The sequence below is a fragment of the Oncorhynchus gorbuscha genome, linkage group LG05, assembly GCF_021184085.1.
Source record: "Oncorhynchus gorbuscha isolate QuinsamMale2020 ecotype Even-year linkage group LG05, OgorEven_v1.0, whole genome shotgun sequence".
Lineage (NCBI taxonomy): Eukaryota > Metazoa > Chordata > Actinopteri > Salmoniformes > Salmonidae > Oncorhynchus > Oncorhynchus gorbuscha.
This window is the reverse complement of record NC_060177.1, coordinates 24,864,146-24,889,495: the sequence shown is the minus strand read 5'-3', so window position 1 is coordinate 24,889,495 and position 25,350 is coordinate 24,864,146. Positions and strand designations below refer to the sequence as shown.

General features: G+C 43.6%; 1 protein-coding gene across 1 annotated transcript in view; it reads right to left on the bottom strand.

Annotated features, from left to right (window-relative positions):
* Positions 1–25,350, bottom strand: part of LOC124035729 (E3 ubiquitin-protein ligase Arkadia-like) — a 52,437-nt gene that overhangs the window by 11,068 nt on the left and 16,019 nt on the right. Inside the window, 2 exon segments of the mRNA XM_046349343.1 lie at positions 3,216–3,373; positions 15,101–15,227. Of these exon segments, the coding sequence (XP_046205299.1) occupies positions 3,216–3,373; positions 15,101–15,227 (285 nt within the window).

Below are 25,350 nucleotides of genomic sequence, written 5' to 3'. Positions count from 1 at the left end.
GTTCTGATGGCAAAAGAGGTTGCAACTGAAGGTGTTGCAAACGGTTTGGACACTCAGTGTAAGCCTACTATACACACAGCATTTTTATCTGCTTTCTATTTATTTTTAAAATCGGCCAAAAGCTGTCTGTTACCGGTGAACGGAAACCCTGGTGCGTAGACTGGCTGCAGTGGCTTGGCAGCCAGGGAGAAGAAGAGAGCTCATTAGCATTCCACAGTGGCGCTCCATCTGCTTTTCATACTCACAAATTAATTTATCCTCCTCCTCCAAAGAAATGCAAATAGGCTCATATCTCACACTGCTCTGTTATTCTGTTATCAGTCACACAGTGCGAGACCATAAAGAAAATGCACCAAATTGGACTTAAGTCACACTAATGCTTTGGTCTGATTTGCTAATGCCTCAGGTTAGAGGGCAAACTGGTCTGGGAAAACATAGCCATTAGCCAGAGATATGCAGGATGTTGGAATGGTAAAGCCATTACAAAAACAGTCAGTACACACCTGATATATGATAATAATAAATTGAATGTATAATTTGATTTTCATTGAAATAAATAAAAACAATAAACAACTAGACAGAGAAACTGAAACAAAGAACCCAGATGACACTACAGGGGACATGTAACACAACTATATCTAATGGAGGACCTTCCTAAAGAGGAGGGATTTCAGGTCATTTTTAAAAGGTATAATATAATGGCTTGGGGCCATTAATTCTTTCATCACATTCCCAGTGGGTCAGAAGTTTATATGCACTCAATTAGTATTTGGTAGCATTGCCTTTAAGTTGTTTAACTTGGGTCAAACATTCTGGGTAGCCTTCCAATTGCTTTGCTTCCACAATAAGTTGGGTGAATTTTGGCCCATTCCTCCTGACAGAGCTGGTGTAATTGAGTCAGGTTTGTAGGCATCCTTGCTCACACACACACCTTTTTCAGTTCTGCCCACAAATTATCTATGGGATTGAGGTCAGGGCTTTGTGATGGCCACTCCAATACCTTGAATTTGTTGTCCTTAAGCCATTTTGCCACAACTTTGGAAGTGTGCTTGGGGTTATTGTCCATCTGGAAGACCCATTTGCGACCAAGCTTTAACCTGACTGATGTCTTGAGATGTTGCTTCAATATATCCACATAATTGTCCATCCTCATGAGGCCATCTATTTTGTGAAGTGCACCAGTCCCTGCTGCAGCAAAGCACCCCCACAACATGATGCTGCAACCCCTGTGCTTCATGGTTGGGATGGTGTTCCTCGGCTTGCAAGCCTCCCCCTTTTTCCTCCAAACATAACGATTGTTATCATGGCCAAACAGTTCTATTTTTGTTTCATCAGACCATCAGGACATTTCTCCAAAAAGTACGATCTTTGTCCCCATGGGCAGTTGCAAACTGTAGTCTGGCTTTTTTATGGCGGTTTTGGAGCAGTGGCTTCTTCCTTGTTGAGCGGCTTTTCAGGTTATGTCGATATAGGACTCGTTTTACTGTGGATATAGTTACTTTTGTACCGGTTTCCTCCAGCATCTTCACAAGAACCTTTGCTGTTGTTCTGGGATTGATTTGCACTTTTCGCATCAAAGTACGTTCATCTCTAGGAGACTAAATGCGTTTCCTTCCTGATCCGTATGTCGGCTGCGTGGTCCCATGATGTTTATACTTGCGTACTATTGTTTGTACAGATGAACGTGGTACCTTCAGGCGTTTGGAAATTGTTCCCGAGGATGAACCAGACTTGTGGAGGTCTACAATCTTTTTCTGAGGCCTTGGCTGATTTCTTTTGATTTTCCCATGATGTCAAGCAAAGAGTTTGAAGGTAGGCCTTGAAATACATCCACAGGTACACCTCCAATTGACTCAAATAATGACAATTAGCCTAGCAGAAGCTTCTAAAGCCATGACATCCTTTTCTGGAATTTTCCAAGCTGTTTAAAGGCACAGTCAACTTAGTGTATGTGAACTTCTGACCCACTGGAATAGTGATACAGTGAAATAATCTGTCTGTAAACAATTGTTGGAAAAATTACTTGTCATGCACAAAATAGATGTCCTAAATGACTTGCCAAAACTATAGTTTGTTAAAAAGACATTTGTGGAGTGGTTGAAAAACTAGTTTTAATGACTCCAACCTAAGTGTATGTAAACTTTCAACTTCAACTGTATATGAATTGGGGATGATTAAATACACAGCTCTTAAATGGACTTTGTAAATGTAGGCTATACTCATCAGGAGTCGGCTGTATGTCCCCTAAATCCAGAGTGAAGCCCTTTACCCACATAAGCTTTAATACTGCCAGGTGTATTTCATTAATTGTGCCTAATGCCTCCACATTTACAATGAAGAGCATGCTTCTGGCTACTGCTCCAGTGGCTGGCATCACTGTGACATTTTATCATGTTACAAACATGATAGGATTGACAGTATGAAACGACATGCATCAGAAATGCATTGGGTTGATGTGTAAAAGCCAACCAATGAAAGAGCAGACAGGGGCACGGTTGCTATTAATATTCCTCTATTTGATGAAAAAATACAGATGAATCATTATTAAAACAGTGCTCGCTTACGGGAACATTTCAAATTTAATTGTGATGACAGGACAATTCTTATTTCAAGTTAGCGACAGCCACTCGCTCCCAGGTTTGGAGAGATGTGTGGAAGAAGCTAGCTAATCCTATTAAACAATAGAGTGTAAATTAGAGTATTTAATTTGACATGTAATATTTCCCAACCCCCTACGCAGTGTCGAGCTGGATCATGTAAGAAAGCATGAAACTCATCTAAATCCAAGTATTGGATGCCCACATTCACATGCTGTGCGACAGTCCGGCTATCGTAAGCAGCATCTATGAAAAAGCTGTTCCCCGACGTAATTGATTTTTACACATATAATCACCAGATCTATTTTCTGTCTGCCTCAAGAGTAAACTTGCTTCTCTGGACAGACGGACGGTCGGTCCAGAGAAGCAAGTTTACTGCATGGACAGACAGACAGACAAAACATGCAACCATTTGTATGTTGCTCATGTAAAAATGACTGTCCTTAAGAGGACTACTGTAAATTTGCCTTTGTGTTGAAAGACGAATGAGCCTAGCTTTGAAAGAAAAGACAGTGGAAAAACAGAGGCCTGAGTCCAAGTCTAGGACGTCTATGTGACTGTTACATCATATAGTTCATCTCAGAGTGGTATTGGGGGTCAGCACGTCCTCATGCTCACCATCCTCGTCCACTGTGAGGTCCACCACCTCCCCGGCGCTCTGGCGCAGAGGCTGGATGACGGTAGAGAGGCGGTGGCGGCTGCGCGGCTCCTGGGGTCGGTTCTGGGAGCAGCTGGGGCCCCAGTACATCCTGCCGTGGCCCCCCACCGAGCGAGGCCTGTGGACACAAACACACAGACAGTTAGAGAGGAAGGAGAGGAGAGGGGGGTAAACAACCAGATTAAACAAGGCTTCAGTTTTCAGACTGATTGGGACCACCCTGATAATGCCAGGTTATCTAGACCCTAGGCTACGGTATTGTAACATTGTAACAATTCTATGAGATTGCTGATCACACAGCCCTCTCACTGGAGACCGGTGGTCAGTGGATGAGACCCAGTCAATAAGACTTCATGGAGAAGTGAGAAAATCCAGGCAATTCAGCCCATTTGTCCTCCCAAAGCAAATCTCTTGCTTTCCCAGCCTGATTGTCCTTTAAATAAATATATGAACAACAGTTAATTTTATGATGTCATTTATGTAGTAAAAGGGAAAGTTGAAACGTCGTCATTTGGAGGCAGGAGATGATCCACACGGCTTTTTCTGTGTGATGAGCACAAATCGGGCTCACTTTGGGAGCTGCTGGAACGCCTGGCTGGAAAGTAAATAAGAGCCAGCTGACATGAGTGCTAGCGCTGCAGCTAATTCAAAAAGACAGTCTACACACAGCCGTGCGCACGAGAGAGACACACAGCTGTGCAAACCTTTGAGAACCATATATAAAGATCACGTTTGTTTTACACACATGGTTTCTTCCACCACACCCACTAACAAACTCCAAAACAACCATGTGGAAAACACAATTCCACATCCAACACACAGAAACACCTCTACCTCATTTGGCCTCAGCTACCACACACATTCTCTCAAGTCACAACCATTGTGCATCATTGACTGTGCTCTCTTTCCTCTCCCTTTCGCAGTCTTCCTCTCTCCCCATCTCACTGCCTCACTCTTTCCTCCTGCCTTCCGCTATCTCGTGTGATGTGGGAGTCCAGAGAGTGTCAGTGTGCCGTAGAGCAGGATGAGAGGGGGGAGCCTACGGGATAGAGTGCCTGCCGTAAAGCAGCCTGTCATGGAGAGATGGGGCTGTGGAAGAGAGGGAGAGCAGTGAACCAGGCCTGAGGGCCAAGACCAGGCTGAGGGAAGGGGAGAGCCAGGAGCAGAGAGACTCTGCAGGGCTGCTGCTGCAACCTCTAAACCACAGGATGCATCATTAAAACAATACGATTACAGACAAGCATGATGGGCTGCTGCTTTTCCAGTGAGACCAGTGTGTGTGTGCACAACAATAGCAACGCCACACACACACACACACCTAAAAAGTCCTTCTAATAACCAGGCGTGTGAGAGAGTGTGTCCACTCATACTCTGTCTTCTCACACAATTCAGCAGAGGAAATGCCTAACTGCTGTGGGCTGCATTGGTGTTGTGTTGTGTTGTGTTGTGTTGTGTTGTGTTGTGTTGTGTTGTGTTGTGTTGTGTTGTGTTGTGTTGTGTTGTGTTGTGTTGTGTTGTGTTGTGTTGTGTGTGTAGGGGGGGTTCCCATTAGCTCTAACAGCAGTCCATTCCATTCCATTTCCTGTCAGATGGACACACTTCAAAACAAACGAAAAAGGACGGAAGGCAACAAAAACCTATTAGTGCAACTTCTGATGTTGGCAATGCAGAATAGAGGAAGCAAAGCCTCCATGTCCCATGGGGCAGTTCACACACACACACCATGTGGAACAGTGAAGGTGGTACACACAGAGAGCCAGTATAGGAGGTGTGGCTTGATTGCACTGTAATTGGCACCTGCTCCTCCTCTCTCCCACCTCGGGGCCCAGGGAGCAGGCTAGCCCACCTCAGGGCCCAGGGAACAGGCTAGCCGACCTCCGGGCCCAGGGAACAGGCTAGCCCACCAGGGACAAGCACCTAATTACCCACAACGTAGACCTGGGATTATTTTGTAAATACCTGTTTACCACAGTGGCCTCTGAGGGGTGGAGGTGAGGGGAAAACAGAACACAGTAAACATGAACACTGTGGGAACTGGGGGCTTGGCAGGACCAGGGTTTTGCCATCTCCACGCAGATCTGCCAAATGCCTGAGGGCTTAGAGAGGGCTCGACAGTGGGGTAGTGTGGGGCTAACTGCAGGGACAGGATCTATGGGCTGTGTATAAAGGCTATGGTACTGGGGAGGGCGACACAATTAAGGGACTCAATAGAATGTGTGTGGAAACAAACAACATGAAGCACCTGGTACTACATTAAACAGCAAGACAGAAGCGCAAGCTGCATGTTCTGCACCAAAATCCAAAGCCTTCACTGATACTGAATATGGCACCTATGTATACTCACACACTCTATCCCAACCATTATCCTCTCTGCACAGTAAACAAAGGATCTTTCAGCGGAAAACTGGTATTGCTCATCCTGCTGCCCTTTAACCTCCACATCCAGTACTCTTCGCTACACCTCCCCCTTCAGAAACAGCCCTTCTCTGCATTCTCCTGCAAGCCAGGGCAGCTTTGGGAGGTGCAGGCAGAGATGGGGAAATAAAAACACACACACACACACACACACACACACACACACACACACACACACACACACACACACACACACACACACACACACACACACACACACACACACACACACACACACACACACACTCCCGTAACTAACTACTCTGCTCATTCACTTCCCGGAAATACCTAAGGAGAATATGGTCAACCTAGCATGAAGAGAGAGGGAGAGAAGGAAGATAGAGGAGGGAGGGAGAGAGATAAGGGGAGAGAGAGAAGGGGAGAGAGAGAAGGGGAGAGAGAGAAGGGGAGAGAGAGTGCGAAGGGAGTGAGGTATATCTACAGGGAGAGAGAGGGAGCGATACAGTAAGAGAGTGGAGGGAGGGAGATTAAGGAAGAGAGCGAGGGGGTGGGAGGAAGAGTGATAGAGCAAGTGAGGGAGCGCCAGAGAGGGAGGAGGGAGATGGAGAGCAAGGGCTGGGGTGAGGGAGAGAGCAATGCTTATGTAAACCCATCTGTATCACACTCCAAATATTTACAAGCTCTCTGAAAGACAGCCCTTTTCTTTTCTATTTCTTAGAGGGCCCTTACTGATCACTCCCCCCCTTACTGATCCCCCCCCCCTACTGATCTCCCTCCCCCCTTACTGATCTCCTTCCCCCTTACTGATCTCTCCTGGATAACACTGTTTAAAATAAGTCACACTGCACAGCCTGAATAAATCTACAGAGGAGCACCGTCAGGGAACAATCAATCACGGGCAAGCTAATCGCATGTCTGTGGGACAGATGGAACATGGGAGAAATTAACAGGGCCACTGAAACTCCAGTCAGTCAAGCCAAGTGGGTGAAATTCTCCATTGGGGTTCCAGACCTGAAGAATGGGCTCACTGAGACGGTGAGCCCAAAGAGAGTGGTCAGATGAGCTGGCCTCTGGAAGGGGGGCTTGGCTTCACTGCTAAAAACAACCGGAGGCATGTGGCCTGATCCCCAGTGCAGCTCTTCTCTGGGTATGCTATAACTATGCAGAGTTATAGAGAGACTCTGCCTGCTCCCCTGCTATTCCACTCCACAGCAGCCTGAACTGGTCTCTAAACCGGTTCTTTAACTGCTCATCCACGCCACCAAACAACAGTATGTTATTACTCTTCTTGTTCCTGCCCTGGTTCCTCTTCGCGCACACACACACACACACACACACACACACACACACACACACACACACACACACACACACACACACACACACACACACACACACACACACACACACACACACACACACACACACACACACACACACACACACACACACACACACACACACACACACACGGCATTTTCCTGAGATGTGAAGACTTGCTGCTATTAACCACCTCCCCCTGCCTAGAAAACACCCCCAGTTTCCCCCACTCCCTGCATTCCACTCATAGCACATACACACAGAGAACTGGGAGCCTGGAGATGAGTCACGTGAACGGTCAGAGCCTGAGAGAGGGAGCGCCACCAACTGACCTTAGGTTTCACACAGAGGGTCCCATTCTGGGAACAGCCAGACACGACTCAACATTTCATTGCACTGCCCTACATACAGAACAAATATCCTTCATCTAAAAACCTACCCTTGAAAACAACATGATCACAATTAGAGGTTGACCGATTCATCGGAATTGCCGATTAATTAGGGCCGATTTCAAGTTTCATAACAATCGGAAATCGGTATTGTTTTACACCTTTATTTAATCTTTATTTAATTAGGCAAGTCAGTTAAGAACACATCCTTATTTTCAATGACAGTCTAGGAACAGTGGGTTAACTGCCTTGAGGGGCAGAACGACAGATTTGTACCTTGTCAGCTTGGGGATTCAATCTTGCAACCTTACTTCTCCAACACTCTAACCACCTGCCTCTCATTGCACTCCACGAGGAGCCTGCCTGTTACGTGAATGTAGTAAGTCAAGGTAAGTTGCTAGCTAGCATTAAACTTATCTTATAAAGAACAAATCACTCAATCATAATCACGAGTTACCTACACATGGTTGATGATATTACTAGTTTATCTTGCGGTGCGTATTCACAAAAAAGGACTGTCCTTGCTCCAATGTGTACCTAACCATAAACATCAATGCCTTTCTTAAGATCAATGCATAGAAGTATATATTTTTAAACCTGCATATTTAGCTAAAAGAAATCCAGGTTAGCAGGCAATATTAACCAGGTGAAATTGTGTCACTTCTCTTGCATTCATTGCACGCAGAGTCAGGGTATATGCAACAGTTTGGGCCACCTAATTTGCCAGACTTTTACGCAACTATGACATAACATTGAAGGTTGTACAATGGAACAGGAATATTTTGACTTATGGATGCCACCTGTTAGATAAAATACGGAACGGTTCCGTATTACACTGAAAGAATAAACGTCTCGTTTTCGAGATGATAGTTTCCGGATTCTACCATATTAATGACCTACGGCTCGTATTTCTGTGTTATTATGTTATAACTAAGTCTATGATTTGATAGAGCAGTCTGAGCGGTGGTAGACACCAGCAGGCTCGTAAGCATTCCTTCAAACAGCACTTTCGTGGGTTTTGCCAGCAGCTCTTCGCAATGCTTTAAGCATTGCACTGTTTGACTTCAAGCTTATCAACTCCCGAGATTAGGCTGGTGTAACCGATATGAAATTGCTAGCTAGTTAGCGGGGTGCACGCTAATAGCGTTTCAAACGTAACTCGCTCTGATACTTGGAGTAGTTATTCACCTTGATCTTCATGGGTAACGCTGCTTCGAGGGTGGCTGTTGTCAATGTGTTCCTGGTTCGAGTCCAGGTAGCAACGAGGAGAGGGATGGAAGCTATACTGTTACACTGGCAATACTAAAGTGCTTATAAGAACATCCAATAGTCAAAGGTTAATGAAATACTAATGGTATAGAGAGAAATAGTCCTAGAATTCCCATCTAAAACTTCTTATATTGAAGACTCATGTTAAAAGGAACCACCAGCTTTCATATGTTCTCATGTTCTGAGCAAGGAACTTAAACGTTAGCTTTCTTACATGGCACATATTGCACTTTTACTTTCTTCTCAAACACTTTGTTTTTGCATTATTTAAACCAAATTGAACATGTTTCATTATTTATGAGGATAAATTGATTTTATTGATGTATTATATTAAGTTAAAATATGTGTTCATTCAGTATTGTTGTAATAGTTATTACCCCCCCCCTCAGCTTTTTTTTGGGGTCCTCCAATAAATCGGTATCGGCATTGAAAAATCATAATCGGTCGACCTCTAATCACAATCCTTGCAGGCACTACATCTATTATACGATAGGTACTATAGGCCAATATCATAGGACTCTAACTGGGCAGATATGGAGTTGCCTATTTTAGTGTTTGTAGAATGTGGAGGGGGCTCCTCTCATCCTGAAAATAATGGGAAGTGATGCCACATGACTGGTCATACCAGAGAGACAGGAGGCTTCTAGAACCTTCTCTGGCCCCAAAGGGCCTGTTTAGACAGAACACTCCATGACATGGCTGTGCTGTGTACCTCCTCTCTAGCCATCATAGAGGCGGCCATATTTGGCTGATGATCTTCCTGAAAGCATAATGACCGGTTTGAACAAACCATAAACGTATCAATAACAATGCTAGCATGCTATGCCATGGATTACATTAGTAAGGAGCATAATTACACAAGGTGGATTAGCTAGCTAGTTAACCTGTTAATCCTACCCCCTACTTTTTCGAACATTCTGTTAAAAATCGCACAACATTTCAGCGCCCTGCTACTCATGCCAGGAATATAGTATATGCATATGATTAGTATGTGTGGATAGAAAACACTCAGACGTTTATAAAAAACTGGTTAAATCACGGCTGTGACTATAACAGAACGTGCGTTTCATCGAAAAGCGCAGGAAAATCTGATCACTGAAAATGGAAATATATATCCATGCGCGACTTGAACCCATTGATAAAGGTGAACCACATTTAATGGGGCTGAGGTTGCAATACCTACAGCTTCCACACGTTGTCTAGAGTCTTGTCATTTGCCTACTATTTGTTTCTTGGTCAAACAGACGCAAGGCAACGCATTTCCTCCGGTCTCCGACCGGATATTTTGGTTGAGAATTACCCGGACATTTTTTCCAGACGGACAGCTAAAGAATATACTTCGCCTCGTGATCAATTTGATCGCTTATTAACGTTTAATAATACCTAAAGTTGCATTACAAAAGTATTTCAAAGTGTTTTGTGAAAGTTTATCTTCGACTTTTTGAATTAAAAAAAATGACATTACGTTATAAGACTCTATAACAGTCTTCATAGATCGATAGCTAGGCTATATATGGACCGATTTAATAAAAAAAAGACCCAATAGTGATTATGGGACATCTAGGAGTGCCAACAAAGAAGATGGTCAAAGGTAATGAATGTTTTATATTTTATTTGTGTGGTTTTTGTAGCGACGACTATGCTAATTATTTTGTTTACGTCCCCTGCGGGTCTTTTGGGGTGTTACATTCTATCAGATAATAGCTTCTCATGCTTTCGCCGAAAAGCATTTTAAAAATCTGACTTGTTGCCTGGATTCACAACGAGTGTAGCTTTAATTCAATACCCTGCATGTGTATTTTAATGAACGTTTGAGTTTTAACTAGTACTATTAGCATTTAGCGTAGCGCATTTGCATTTCCAGATGTCTAGATGGGACGCCTGCGGACCAAGAGGTTAACACACTATACAGCGACAGGAACCAACCAATCCACTAACATGCAAGTGAATGACACGGCCTCATTAAGTTTGCACTTATGTAGCTAGCTGAGTATTAACTGAAGCAAATTAGTGGCTCATTCAAGGACACAGCAGCTGGGAGGCTCACCTGTGATTACTAGCAAACTATCTCCTCTCTAGTCAGCCATCCATTCCCCTGATCAATAGGCCTTACTTACTGCCACCCTGAACATCTGCATGTCATTCATATGAAATGGGAAAAAAACATGAAAATGCACTGGGCTCATTGGGCTGGCCACTCCTGATATCTTTAGACCTATGGTATGCTTTGTGCACATCTAGAGATTGGTGATAGGCACAGGGTTGAGAGAATTTGCCTATTCAGAAAACCTGCGGTAAACCTTGAAGTATTTTTAAGTGCCAGAACAGTGTTTTGACCTGCAATAGGATAAAAAGGATACATAAAATCACAGATGTAGGTTTATTTTGTTTACTTTACTCCCCAGATACCTAGCCATTCATTCCATACAAGCAGGGGTGACCAGTCATTCAGGGCTGTTTTGAGCCCTGCCTGTTTAGCTTTTTTTGTTTCCTGTTTTTCACGTTATTTTGGCATTAATACATGTCACATATCTGTTCGCAAACAATGTAATTGTTTAATTAATTTAAAAAAATATCACTGAGTTAATAAAGCCACTTAACAAGTTGGTCTCTTCTTTGCTTTCTTGAGAAGGGCAGCTCCAAAATGCAGGTGTTTCAGTCTAGCTCAGTGCTTTCGTGGAGGTGGGGGTTGGTAGTGTTCTCCAGTTGCGCCGTTATTGGCTCAGTGTTCTGTCACGCATGGGGACATTACATTTTTTTAGATAAAAAAAGATAAAAAATGTAACCTTTATTTACCTAGACAAGTTAGTTAAGAACAAATTCTTAATTACAATGACAGTGTCAGAACAGTGTCAGCGGTGAACTACATCACTGCAAAATCTACAGGTGGAGCTTGAAAATTCTTGGGTGCTGCCATAAAATTACATTAGAAGTGTCCATCCAAGAAGGCTTAAGGTCATTGGCCACAGATAAAATGACATCAAATCACGTTAGATCTACAGTAGCTTTGATTGGAATGAAAATCTTAGCTTGCAGTCATCATCATGATTCAAGTCGACAATCTACTGGTAGATTATTTTCAATCCCTGTCATATGTAGATAAATAATAATGAGAAATTATAGATAAAAAGTATCGGTGCTCATCGGCCATAAACACTACACAACAAGTTGGAAATTGTAAATTCAACAATGAGTGGTTTGAAAGGAATCAACAACAAGCATTGCAAAGCAATCACTAGCCTGCTATTCTGGTAGAGTTGGTGTGTGGTCCAACTCTGCGTTTAAGGGTCTCTTTTCCAAGATTAAAAAGGATAAACATTCAACTGCCGTGCTCAAAACTGGGAACACTTAACTGGGAAATCTCAGACTTCAGTGAGTTCAAGACATCTGGGAACTCGGAAGAAAACGAGCACCAAATGGGAATATACATTTTGAATGGTAATCCAACGCACAATTGCAAGTTGGGAACTCGGGCCTATTTCTAGAGCTCCGACCTCAAGATCACGGACGTCATCATGATTCGCCATTGTTTTAAAAGTTTTTTTTTCAGTTCCCAGTTGTCTTGAAAGCACCATAAATCCAGAGAATGCCAGACTGATGATAGAGTTCGATGCCAAAATTTGCCTACGAAGGACCGCTGCGCCTGAGTCCAAAAATATCTTGTATGATGCTGCATAAATGTAATATGCCATGTAGATCTGTATACTGTAGCTAAGAAAGTAATACTAAATGTATGTTGTGTAGTAAGCTGGTCGTAGCCCATGTGCCTCACTCTAATAATATATATATATATGATCTATTTTCACCTCTTAATTTAACCTACTGTTCTGACTTGGTGGTGCCTATAACCTGTTTTAGAGAAATGCAATCATTGAATATTGTAAGAGCTTTCATTGTCTGCCTATATGCTGCCTTTATTTATCCTATGGTTCTGAATTGGTGTACAGGGAGAATACTGTAAGAACAGCCCATTTCAAAAGTGCTAAACAAATAGTTATATTGAAAACATCGGTCCTAACTCGCTCATTAATTGAATGTCTTAATCAAAATAACAGATTGCCTCATCCTCACGTCGTCCCCTTACGCCATAGTTTGAACAACAATTGTCAGTAGAAACCACATTTCTTTAAGCAGTCAGCCATATCAGCTATGTTATTTAAAGTCAGTAAATTAGGCTGATTGAACCGTTTCGCTGCCAGACAAGGCTCCGCTGATAGCCAGGACTAGCAGTGGTAAGGTGTTGGGACTGCTGTTGGGACAGCTTTATGTACAGTGCATTTGTAAACCAAGATTGAACTCTTTGGCCTAGCGGCACGTCTAGAGGAAACCTGGCACAATACCTACGGTGAAGCATGGTGGTGTCAGCATCATGCTGTGGGGATGTGGATGAAAACCTGCTCCTGTTCCAACAGGACAACAGACCAGAGAATCTTGTTTCTCATGTTCTGAGTCCTTTAAGTGCCTTTTGGCAAACTCCAAGTGGGCGGTCATGTGCCTTTTACTGAGGTGTGGCTTTTGTCTGGCCAAACTACCATAAAGGCCTGATTGGTGGAGTGCTGCAGAGATGGTTGTCCTTCTGGAAGGTTCTCCCATCTCCACAGAGGAACTCAAGAGCTATGTCAGAGTGACCATCAGGTTTATGGTCACCTCCCTGACAAAGGCCCTTCTCCCATCAATTGAATTTACCACAGGTGGAATCCAATCAAGTTGTGGAAACATCTCAATGATGATCAATGGAAATAGGATGCACTTGAGCTCAATTTGGGCTCTCATAGTAATGGGTCTGAATACTTATGTAAATAAGACATTTGTTTTTTACATTTTTTATTACATTTCAAAAAATTCAAAAAACCTGTTTTAGCTTTGTCATTATGGGGTATTGTGTGTAGATAAATAAATAAAATGTTTTAGCGACTTTAAAATAAGGCTCTAACATAAAAACATTTGGAAAAAGTCAAGGGGTCTGAATACTTTCCGAAAGCACTAAAAGTTTGTGGGCACCGTTTGTCACCGTTATAGTGCAATAAATGTGTTGTTTAGTGTTGTGTTGTGGCTTTGCTGGCATGTATAAACGTTTTCTACAAGATAAACCCTACAGTAACTGAAACTGACCATTTGATTGCCGGAGCAGAATTTCTGCTGGAATTCTGCTCATTTGTCTCACAAGAGACAACGCATCTCACAAACAGAGAGCAATTCATTTGGGTTGATAGAGTGACTTTGCTGGCAGGAGTGAAATTCACAGGCCTTGCTATTTCTGGCAGCAGAGGCTGAGATAATGGAATCAAGCTGGTGGAAATGATTCTCAGCGCTATGCACCAATACACCTCAATAACAATTAAAGAGAGGAGAGGGGTTCAAGGAGAGAAAGACGAGGGGAGACAACTAGAAACAAATCCGAGAGGTACACCACTATAACAGTACCGATATACTGTAACATAACGCTCTCACACTGGCACTGCTTTAAAATCCCAATGAATGAGATCAACTTTCCTCAGGTCATGGCAGGGAGGATTTTCAGAAGACATCCCACATGAGTCAGATAGAAAAATCATATAGGCCTAGGTCTATGGAGAAAGACTACACTCTGGGTACCCACTTCATAAAGCCTGCCAAAAGCCCTGGTAACCTGTAACCAGCTGGCATTTATTCCCCATGTTTAAGTAATCATATCGGTTCAGGAGATCGTGCCGCGAGAAGAAAAGCAAATCCACCTGGATCTAATGTCCTGGTTCTCTAGATCAGAGACTGTACCAGAGAAACCCTCAAACTAGACCTGGAGTTATCTGACAGGGGGATCAGAAGTAACTGGACCTGGATCAGAGAGAACTGAGGGTCAGATGAGAATGCCCTGGGGGAAGAGAGGGTCTCTCGTTAGATTGTTCATGGAGAGTGGTGAGAGAGCTGGGGTATTACTGTATGGACGCCTTGCCCTTGAAGAAGACAGTGATAGCAACAGCTGGGAGAGCTGTGGAATGGCAGTGCAATGCTGCAGCTTGCCAGCTTCTCGGCCATTCCCAGATGTGCATCATCTCCCATGCCATAGCGATACCAGCAACTTCTCCATAGGGGCCAAATAGCACTCCAAGGGCATACACTGCATTTCTGAGGTATCCTGGAAAAACACTACCCCAGCACAATGTGACAGTCTCAGTAAATGTTATGACACTTGATGAGAAGCCAGGCCCAGCGAGCCTCTATTAGACACACCACAGTTGACTGTGATTATATTGACAGAGCCACGAGGATAAAGTACTGTCTGTACTGCAGGGCCAGGCTGTCTCAGGACACAAATAAAGGCCGGTGCCATTTAGATTGCTTTCACAGCTTAAAGATGGGGGGAAATATTGAGATGGATGTTTTTTCTCCCGAGAGAGAGAATTTTACAGCCAAAGTACTTTACCATGTCACTTCATTCGATTTTCCACTGTGGTTCATTAGCTCTGTACAGCGTTGATCTCCTCAGAGAGGAGACAGGGAAAGGTGCTCACCTGAAGACATCTCCCACGTTGACTATCTCCACCTCGCTGTCGGTGGAGGTGACGTTGATCTCCTCGCTGGCTGGGACAGGGGGTGCAGGAGTCGCCTCGATCACCACCACATCTTCATCCAGAGAACCTGGAACACAACACAGTCAAATCAAAGTTCATCACATGCGCCAAATCAAATTGTATTTATTTGTCACATGCGCCAGATACAACATTTGTAGACCTTACAGTGAAATGCTTACTTACAAGCCCTTAACCATACGTGCAGTTAAGAAAATAACAAAAAAAGAAAAATTAAGAAAAAGGTAAGAGATAAGAAAAACAAATCATTGAAGAGGTAATTGAGATAATTATGTACATGCAGGTAGGGTTGTTAAATGAATACAACTGGTATAGACTATATAGTGAAATGCTTGCTTACGAACCTTTCCAATTTATGCAGAGTAAAAAAAAGTTTGTTTTTTTAACACAAGAGGAATAAAATACACAAGAATGGAGCTATGTACAGGGAGTACCAGTACCAGATCAATGTGGAGCTATATACAGGGAGTACCAGTACCAGATCAATGTGGAGCTACAGTGGGGCAAAAAAGTATTTAGTCAGCCACCAATTGTGCAAGTTCTCCCACTTAAAAAGATGAGGCCTGTACTTTTCATCATAGGTACACTTCAAATATGACGGACAAAATGAGAATTTTTTTTCTCTCCAGAAAATCACATTGTAGGATTTTTTATGAATTTATTTGCAAACTATGGTGGAAAATAAGTATTTGGTCACCTACAAACAACAAAGATTTCTGGCTCTCACAGACCTGTAACTTCTTCTTTAAGAGGCTCCTCGGTCCTCCACTCGTTACCTGTATTAATGGCACCTGTTTGAACTTGTTATCAGTATAAAAGACACCTGTCCACAACCTCAAACAGTCACACTCCAAACTCCACTATGGCCAAGACCAAAGAGCTGTCAAAGGACACCAGAAACAAAATTGTAGACCTGCACCAGGCTGGGAAGACTGAATCTGCAATAGGTAAGCAGCTTGGTTTGAAGAAATCAACTGTGGGAGCAATTATTAGGAAAAGGAAGACATACAAGACCACTGATAATCTCCCTCGATCTGGGGCTCCACGCAAGAACTCACCCCGTGGGGTCAAAATGATGACAAGAACGGTGAGAAAAAAATCCCAGAACCCCACGGGGGGGATCTAGTGAATGACCTGCAGAGAGCTGGGACCAAAGTAACAAAGCCTACCATCAGTAACACACTACGCCGCCAGGGACTCAAATCCTGCAGTGCCGGACGTGTCCCCCTGCTTAAGCCAGTACATGTCCAGGCCCATCTGAAGTTTGATAGAGAGCATTTGGATGATCCAGAAGAAGATTGGGAGAATGTCATATGGTCAGATGAAACCAAAATATAATCTTTTGGTAAAAACTCAACTCGTCGTGTTTGGAGGACAAAGAATGCTGAGTTGCATCCAAAGAACACCATACCTACTGTGAAGCATGGGGTGGAAACATCATGCTTTGGGGCTGTTTTTCTGCAAAGGGACCAGGACGACTGATCCATGTAAAGGAAAGAATAAATGGGGCCATGTATCGTGGGATTTTGAGTGAAAACCACCTTCCATCAGCAAGGGCATTGAAGATGAAACGTGGCTGGGTCTTTCCGCATGACAATGATACCAAACACACCGCCCGGGCAACGAAGGAGTGGCTTCGTAAGAAGCATTTCAAGGTCCTGGAGTGGCCTAGTCAGTCTCCAGATCTCAACCCCATAGAAAATCTTTGGAGGGATTTGAAAGTCCGTGTTGCCCAGCAACAGCCCCAAAACATCACTGCTCTAGAGGAGATCTGCATGGAGGAATGGGCCAAAATACCAGCGACAGTGTGTGAAAACCTTGTAAAGACTTACAGAAAACGTTTGACCTCTGTCATTGCCAACAAAGGGTATATAACAAAGTATTGAGATAAACTTTTGTTATTGACCAAATACTTATTTTCCACCATAATTTGAAAATAAATTCATTAACAATCCTACAATGTGATTTTCTGGATTTTTTTCTCCTCATTTTGTCTATCATAGTTGAAGTGTACTTATGATGAAAACTACAGGCCTCTCTCATCTTTTTAAGTGGGAGAATTTGAGAATTGGAGCTATATACAGGGAGTACCAGTACCAGATCAATGTGGAGCTATATACAGGGAGTACCAGATCAATGTGGAGCTAAATACAGGGAGTACCAGATCAATGTGGAGCTATATACAGGGAGTACCATATCAATGTGGAGCTATATACAGGGAGTACCATATCAGTGTGGAGCTATATACAGGGAGTACCATATCAGTGTGGAGCTATATACAGGGAGTACCAGATCAATGTGGAGCTATATACAGGGAGTACCAGATAAACTATATATATATACACACAAAGTATGTGGACACCCCTTCAAACGAGTGGATTCTGTTATTTCAGCCACAGTGGTTGCTAACAGTTGTATAAAATCGAGCACACATCCATGCAATCTTTTAATTTATTTAACCTTTATTTATTTAACTAGGCAAGTCAGTTAAGAACAAATTCTTATTTACAATGACAGCCTACCCCGGCCAAACCCTAACGACGCTGGGCCAATTGTGCGCCGCCCTGTGGGACTCCCAATCACGGCCGGTTGTGATACAGCCTGGAATCGAACCAGGGTCTACAGTGACAACTCTAGCACTAAGATGCAGTGTCTTAGACTGCTGCGCCACTCGGGGGCCAAAAGCTAGAGCTGCCCCGGTCAACTGTAAGTGCTGTTATTGTGGAAATGTTTATGCACAACAATGGCTCAGCCGCGAAGTGGTAGGCCACACAAGCCACAGAACAAGATAGCCAAGTGCCGAAGCGCATAAAAAAATTGTCTGCCCCTGAACTCACTACGGAGTTCCAAACTGCCTCTGGAAGCAACATCAGCACAAGAACTGTTAATCGGGAGCTTCACGAATTGTGTTTCCATGGCCAAACAGCCTCACACTAAACTAAGATCACCATGAGCAATGCCAAGCGTCGGCTGGAGTGGTGTAATGCTCACCACCATTGGACTCTGGAGCAGTGGAAACACGATCTCTGAAGTAGAGGTTGACCGATTAATCGGAATGGCAGATTAATTAGGGGCAATATTTTTGGACACCGATTTGACCGTTTTTTCCCCCACCTTTATTTAACTAGGCAAGTCTGTTAAGAACACATTCTTATTTTCAATGACGGCCTAGGCACGGTGGGTTAACTGCCTTGTTCAGGGGCAGAATGACAGATTTTTACCTTGTCAGCTCTGGGATTCAATCTAGCAACCTTACAGTTAACTAGTCCAACCCTCTAATCACCTGCCTCATATTGCACTCCACGAGGAGCCTGCCTGTTACGCGAATGCAGTAAGAAGCCAAGGTAAGTTGCTAGTCAGGGTATATGCAACAGTTTGGGCAGCCTGGCCCATTGCGAACTAATTTGCCAGAATTTTACGTAATTATGACAAAACATTGAAGGTTGTGCAATGTAACAACAATATTTAGACTTAGGGATGCCAGCCGTTAGATAAAAATATCGAAAGGTTGAGTATTTCACTGAAAGAATAAACGTTTTGTTTTCGAAATTATAGTTTCCAGAGTCGACCATATTAATGACAAATGGCTCGTATTTCTGTGTGTTATTATGTTATAATTAAGTTTATGATTTGATAGAGCAGTCTGACTGAGCGATGGTAGGCAGCAGCAGGCTCGTAAGCATTTATTCAAACAGAACTTTTGTGCGTTTTGCCAGCAGCTCTTCGCAAGCACAGTGCTGTTCATGACTTCAAGCCTACCAACCTAATGGCTGGTGTAACCAATGTGAAATGGCTAGCTAGTTAGCTGGGTGTGCGCTAATAGCATTTCAAATGTCACTCGCTCTGAGACTTGGAGTAGTTGTTCCCCTTGCTCTGCAAGGGCCGCGGCTTTTGTGGAGCGATGGGTAACGCTGCTTCGAGTGTGGCTGTTGTCGATGTGATCCTGGTTCGAGCCCAGGTAGGGGCGAGGAGAGGGACGGAAGCTATACTGTTACACTGGCAATACTAAAGTGTCTATAAGAACATCCAATAGTCAAAGGTTAATGAAATACAAATGGTATAGAGAGAAATAGTCCTATAAATACTATATTCAACCTAAAACCTCTTACCTTGGAATGTTAAAAGGAACCACCAACGTTCATATGTTCTCATGTTCTGAGCAAGGAACTCAAACGTTAGCTTTTTTACATTGCACATGTTGCACTTTTACTTCTCCAACACTTTGTTTTTGCATTATTTAAACCAAATTGAACATGTTTCATTATTTATTTGAGGCAAAATTTATTTTCATTGATGTATTAAGTTAAAATAAGTGTTCATTCAGTATTGTTGTAATTGTCATTATTACAAATTAAAAAATCAATGTAAAAAAATAAATAAATAAAAATCGGCAGCAGATTTTTTTTGGTCCTCCAATAATCGGTATCGGCGTTGAAAAATAATAATAATCGGTCGACCTCTACTCTGGAGTAATGAATCACGCTTCACCATCTGGCAGTCCGACAGATGAATGTGGGTTTGGCGAATGCCAGGAGAATGCTACCTGCCTGAATGCATAATGCCAACTGTAAAGTTTGGTGGAGGAGGAATAATGATCTGGAGCCGTTTCACAGTTTGGTCTAGGCCCCTTAGTTCCAGTGAGGGGAAATATTAACACTACAGCATACAATGACATTCTAGACAATTCTTTGTTTCCAATTTTGTGGCAGCAGTTTGGGGAAGGCCCTTACAAAGCGAGGTACAAACAGAAATGGTTTGTCGAGATCGGTGTGGAGGAACTTGACTGGCCTGAACAGAGCCCTGACCTCAACCCCATCGTCCACCTTTGGGATGAATTGGAACACCGATTACGAGCCATGCATAATCGCCAAACATCAATGCCTGACCTCACTAATACTTATATGGCTGAATGGAAGCAAGTCCCTACAGCAATGTTCTAACATCTAGTGGAAAGCCTTCCCAGAGGAATGGAGGCTGTTCTAGCAGCAAAGAGGGGACCAACTCCATATTAATAACCAATGATTTCGAAATGAGATGTTCGACGAGCAGGTGTCCACATACTTTTGGTAATGTAGTATATGTCCATGAAGGCAGGGTAAAGTGACTAGGCATCCAAAAAGATCAGAGTATACTGGGGGGAGAGACATCCAGCAATTTGACCTGTAAGTCCTGATGTAAACATTGTTCAACTGATAATGATCAAATGAGACTCTTTGCTACGTGAGAACCTTGGACTGTAGTCATATAAAGTGGCCAGAAATTCTCTTTACGTAAATAAAATTGCAGCCATTTTAGTACGCAGTTAATTCCAGAGAGGTTATACTGTACATGTCTGTTGCTGTATATAGCAGGCTCTGTTGCTAAGATGGCTGGTTGACAACACATAAGCTCGTGTGTTACGCAGCAACATAAACAACCTCCACCAGCATCTTCTGGTGGTTCTTCCTCACCAGGGGAGAAACACACACAAAGCTAAATATGAGTATTAGTATCAGTATAAATTAATAGTGATTGTGGTGTGGGTGTGCAGGCTAACAGTCTGTGTACTGGGCCTTTGTTAAATGTAGGTCAGTAAATGATGCTCTGCTCTCCACTGTCTGCAGAGATTGCACTGCAAATCCTGCATCTGCACTCTGATTGGTCCCCTGTCCACGGTCTCTCGTTCCAGTTCTCATTTCAGCCATGCCTGACCTGGCCTCACTGTAGTGCCAGGTCACAATTGTAAATGAGAACTTGTTCTCAACTTGCCTACCTGGTTAAATAAAGGTGAAATAAAAACTTTTTTTTTAAACTGTCAGGAAGAGGCCTGGAGTGTGTTCAATACACTTAACATTTCATCACATCGCAACCAGGAAGGCAAGAGGCGTGTTGTTTTTGTCACACCATCCCAAACAGCTTGTTCTAAATGTGGCCCTTAAACTCACTGTCTGTTTAATCTACAGACATATTTTACAAGATTAAAATTTACAGTTCAAAAACGAAACTCATTCTCATCCAGTGTATTATTACTATACTGAAATTATTTTCTAACATTAGGTTCAACTGTGCCATGTGTTGCCTCATAGATGCTGTGTTGTTTGTGTGTTTCTGTGTAGTGAGCAGTGGCTTGTTGCTCTCGTGAACATCAGCACTCCCCTGAGTGAGTTCTATTGCAGTGGTCCACTGGGTGCTGCTGCTAAGCACCCTCTCCTAACCTAGCTACCTCTCTCCCTCATGAAACATACTGCTCTACACAAACACTTCCTGGTTTAGGAAATGTAAATAAGAAGAATATATGACCTCACATCTAAACAGTGAACAATGGCTGATGTGACGATTGACATGGACAAATAAGAGTAATGTCCTGGCTGCTAGCTTTGAATAGAGATCTATTTCAGTGTGTAGTGTCTGCATTCTCCATTTTGCAGTTGAGAGAAGGCAGATTATGACCTCAGGGGTGTATGCAGCTTGTCCTAACACACAGTATGTTCAGTTGCAGATAGAAATGTAATATATAGAACTGTCATGATTTTCGTACCCTACTGCATGGCATATGTCTATATTGTGACATGAATACAGGAATTACAGTACTAAAACACTCCTGTCATGTCCATGTATTTAAAGTCTTGTGAATAGGCAGCTTTGTGATTGGGCCTTTTTATGTACATTACATTCATCCCCTCCTCTGGCCAATAGAGATCCATCGCTACTGACTGCCTCCCCCCCGCCTCTCTTCTGCTGAACAATGGCATAATTTCTCTTCAGAGTCCTTGTTGTTAGCAGGCTACAGTGGGGATTAGAGCTCAGTACTTGAGTCAGTCCTCTCCACCCACCTACTTCCCATAGCAAAAGACACAGAGAGAGAGAGGCAGCCTTGCCCCATGACCCCCTCGATCCTTCCCCAGGGCCACTGAGTGGAAAAACTATTACAGCTTAGCTACATGAAGACATTAAACTGAGAGAGGTGAAAAAGAGTCAGGCAGGAATGGAAAATTAAGAGTTCCTTGAAAAATGGTGTTCTTTGGCTTGTGTTGTAGCGGTGCAGCTCGGGAAACAGCAGGTGGTTGTCAGGCATGCTGTGCTGCTCTACCCTGCTTTACTGTGGTGTGTTGTGGGAGGACAAGCAGGGTGCATAAACCCAGACACCTGCAGCTCAGACCGAGGAAGAGGCCAGGTTTCTGGGCTGCCGGGTTTGGCGCTCCTGGTAGCAGAGACACATGCCCTTTTGGTGCGAGGTCGGTTAGCCCCCCCCCCATCAGCAGTACCTACCCACCTTGCGTGCAAAGTCTATTTTTCACACATATTCACAGGTCAGGGTGACTCAGGGGTGTGAGAGAGAGGAGCCAGTGAGTGACCTCGGTAGAACAAAGAGAATGTGCTTCATAATAATGACTGTGCGCAAGACTGAGATATGTGGGAGGGAAGGTGCTATTGCTACTCAACAGGAAATTCAAATGTGCATATATAGTCAAACTTGAAATATGTTTGTTCAGCACCGGGCCATTCTATAGCGCCTTTTATAGCAAGCGACGCACACCCTCATTTGGATGTCTCAAAGTGAAACACATACATTAGAGCTCCATCAAAGCATTTATATTCATGGTAACTGCAGAAGAGCTGGCCTCAGAGGTTCCTAAAGAGGTGTATGAATATGAGAGTGGAAAAAACTGTAATGTCTCTTGAACATAGCCCTCTTTGTTTCAGGCATTTTCAGCCTATGTAAATGTATAAAAATCCTAACAGGCTTGGCCATGCCCAGGGGTCATATTCCAGCAAACCCTTGGGCTTAACTTTGTTGTGTGTATTCCACTACACAAGAGCTATGTCAAAAGAATGGAAAATGCTGGACTTCTCACTGCATCTACCCCTGGCACCTACAAAGATGCAGAGCTTAAACACTGAAAATGTAAAAAAAATAAAACAGCCTTCAATACCCACAGATACATCCACAGAGATGGTCGCCTCGCTTTGAGTCCTTAGGAAACTATGCAGTTTTTTAAATGACTATCGCCACCTGTAGCACTCACTTGTCATCATGAAGTACTTTGAGAGGCTAGTCAAGGATCATATCACCTCCACCTTACCTGCCACCCTAGGCACACTTCAATTTGCATACAGCCCCAATAGGTTCACAGATGATGCAATTGCCATCACACTGCCCTATCCCATCTGGACAAGAGGAATACCTACGTAAGAAAGTTGGCTGGGCTTGTTGGCGTCCCCCCTTGGTTTGTGCCGTGTCGGAATTCTTTGGGGCTATACTTGGCTATGTCTCAGGATGGTAAGTTGGTGGTTGAAGATATCCCTCTAGTGGTGGGGGGGCTGTGCTTTGGCAAAGTGGGTGGGGTTATATCCTGCCTGTTCAGGGGTATCGTCGGACGGGGCCGCAGTGTCTCCCGACACTTTCGGTCTCAGCCACCAGTATTTATGCTGCAGTAGTTTGTGTCGGGGGCTAGGGTCAGTCTGTTATATCTGGAGTATTTCTGCTGTCTTATCCGGTGTCCTGTGTGAATTTAAGTATGCTCTCTCTAATTCTCTCCTTCTCTTTTTCTCCCTCTCGGAGGACCTGAGCCCTAGGACCATGCCTCAGGACTACCTGGCCTGATGACTCCTTGCTGTCCCCAGTCCACCTGGTGCTCCAGTTTCAACTGTTCTGCCTGCGGCTATGGAACACTGACCTGTTCACCGGACGTGCTACATGTTCCAGACCTAATGTATTCAACTCTAGAGAAACAGCAGGAGCGGTAGAGATAGTCTGAATGATCGGCTATGAAAAGCCAACTGACATTTACTCCTGTGGTGCTGACATGTTGCACCCTCGACAACCATTGTGATTATTGTTATTTGAACCTGCTAGTCATCTATGAACATTTGAACATCTTGGCCATGTTCTGTAATAATCTCCACCCGGCACAGCCAGAAGAGGACTGGCCACCCCTCATAGCCTGGTTCCTCTAGGTTTCTTCCTAGGTTTTGGCCTTTCTAGAGAGTTTTTCCCTAGCCACCGTGCTTCTACACCTGCATTGCTTGCTGTTTGGTGTTTTAGGCTGGGTTTCTGTACAGCACTTTGAGATATCAGCTGATGTACGAAGGGCTTTATAAATACATGGGATTGATTGATTTATGGGACAGCCTACAGGGAGGTGGTGAGGGCACTCAGAGTGTGGTGTCAGGACAACTACCTCTCACTCAAAGTCAACAAAACAAAGGAGAAGATCGTGGACTTCAGGAAACAGCACAGGGAGCACCCCCCTATCCACACGAAGGGACAGTAGTGGAGAAGCTAGAAAGTTAAGTTACTCCGCCTACACATTTCACGGACAAACTGAAATGGTCCACCCAGACAGACAGTGTGGTGAAGAAGGCGCAACAGTGCCTCTTCAACCTCAGGAAGCTGAAGAAATTTGGCTTGTCACCCAAAACTCTGACAAACATTGACAGATGCACAATCGAGAGAATCCTGTCAGGCTGCATCACAGCCTGGTACAGCAACTGCACCACCCACAACCGCTAGGCTCTCCAGAGGGCACATACAGCACCCGATGTCACAGGAAAAGCCAAAAAGATTGTCATGGACAACAACCACCCGAGCCACTGCTTGTTCACCCCACTACCATCCAGAAGACGAGGTCAGTACAGGTGCATCAAAGCTGGGACAGAGACTGAAAAACAGCTTCTATCTCAAGGTCATCAAGCTGTTAACCTCTCTAGGGTATGGTAGCGTCCCACCTCGTCAACAGCCAGACTGCAGGACGACAAATTCAAAACAACAGAAATCCAATAATTTTACACCATTTTAAAGATACACTTGTTGTAAATCCAGCCACAGTGTCCGATTCCAGAAAGGCTTTAAGGACAAAGCAAACCAAACTATTATGTTAGGTCAGAGCCAAGTCAGAGAAAAACACAGCCATTTTTCCAGCAAAAGAGAGGAGTCACAAAAAGCAGAAATATAGAAATAATGTATCTTTGATGATCTTCATCAGATGACACTCATAGGACTTCATGTTACACAATAGATGTATGTTTTGTTCAATAAAGTTCATATTTATATAAAAAATCTGAGTTTACATTGGCGCCTTTCGTTCAGAAGTTCCAAAACATTCTTTGATTTTTCAGAGCGCCACATCAATTTACGGGAATACTCATAATACACATTGCTAAAAGATACAACTGTTATGCATGTAATTTTA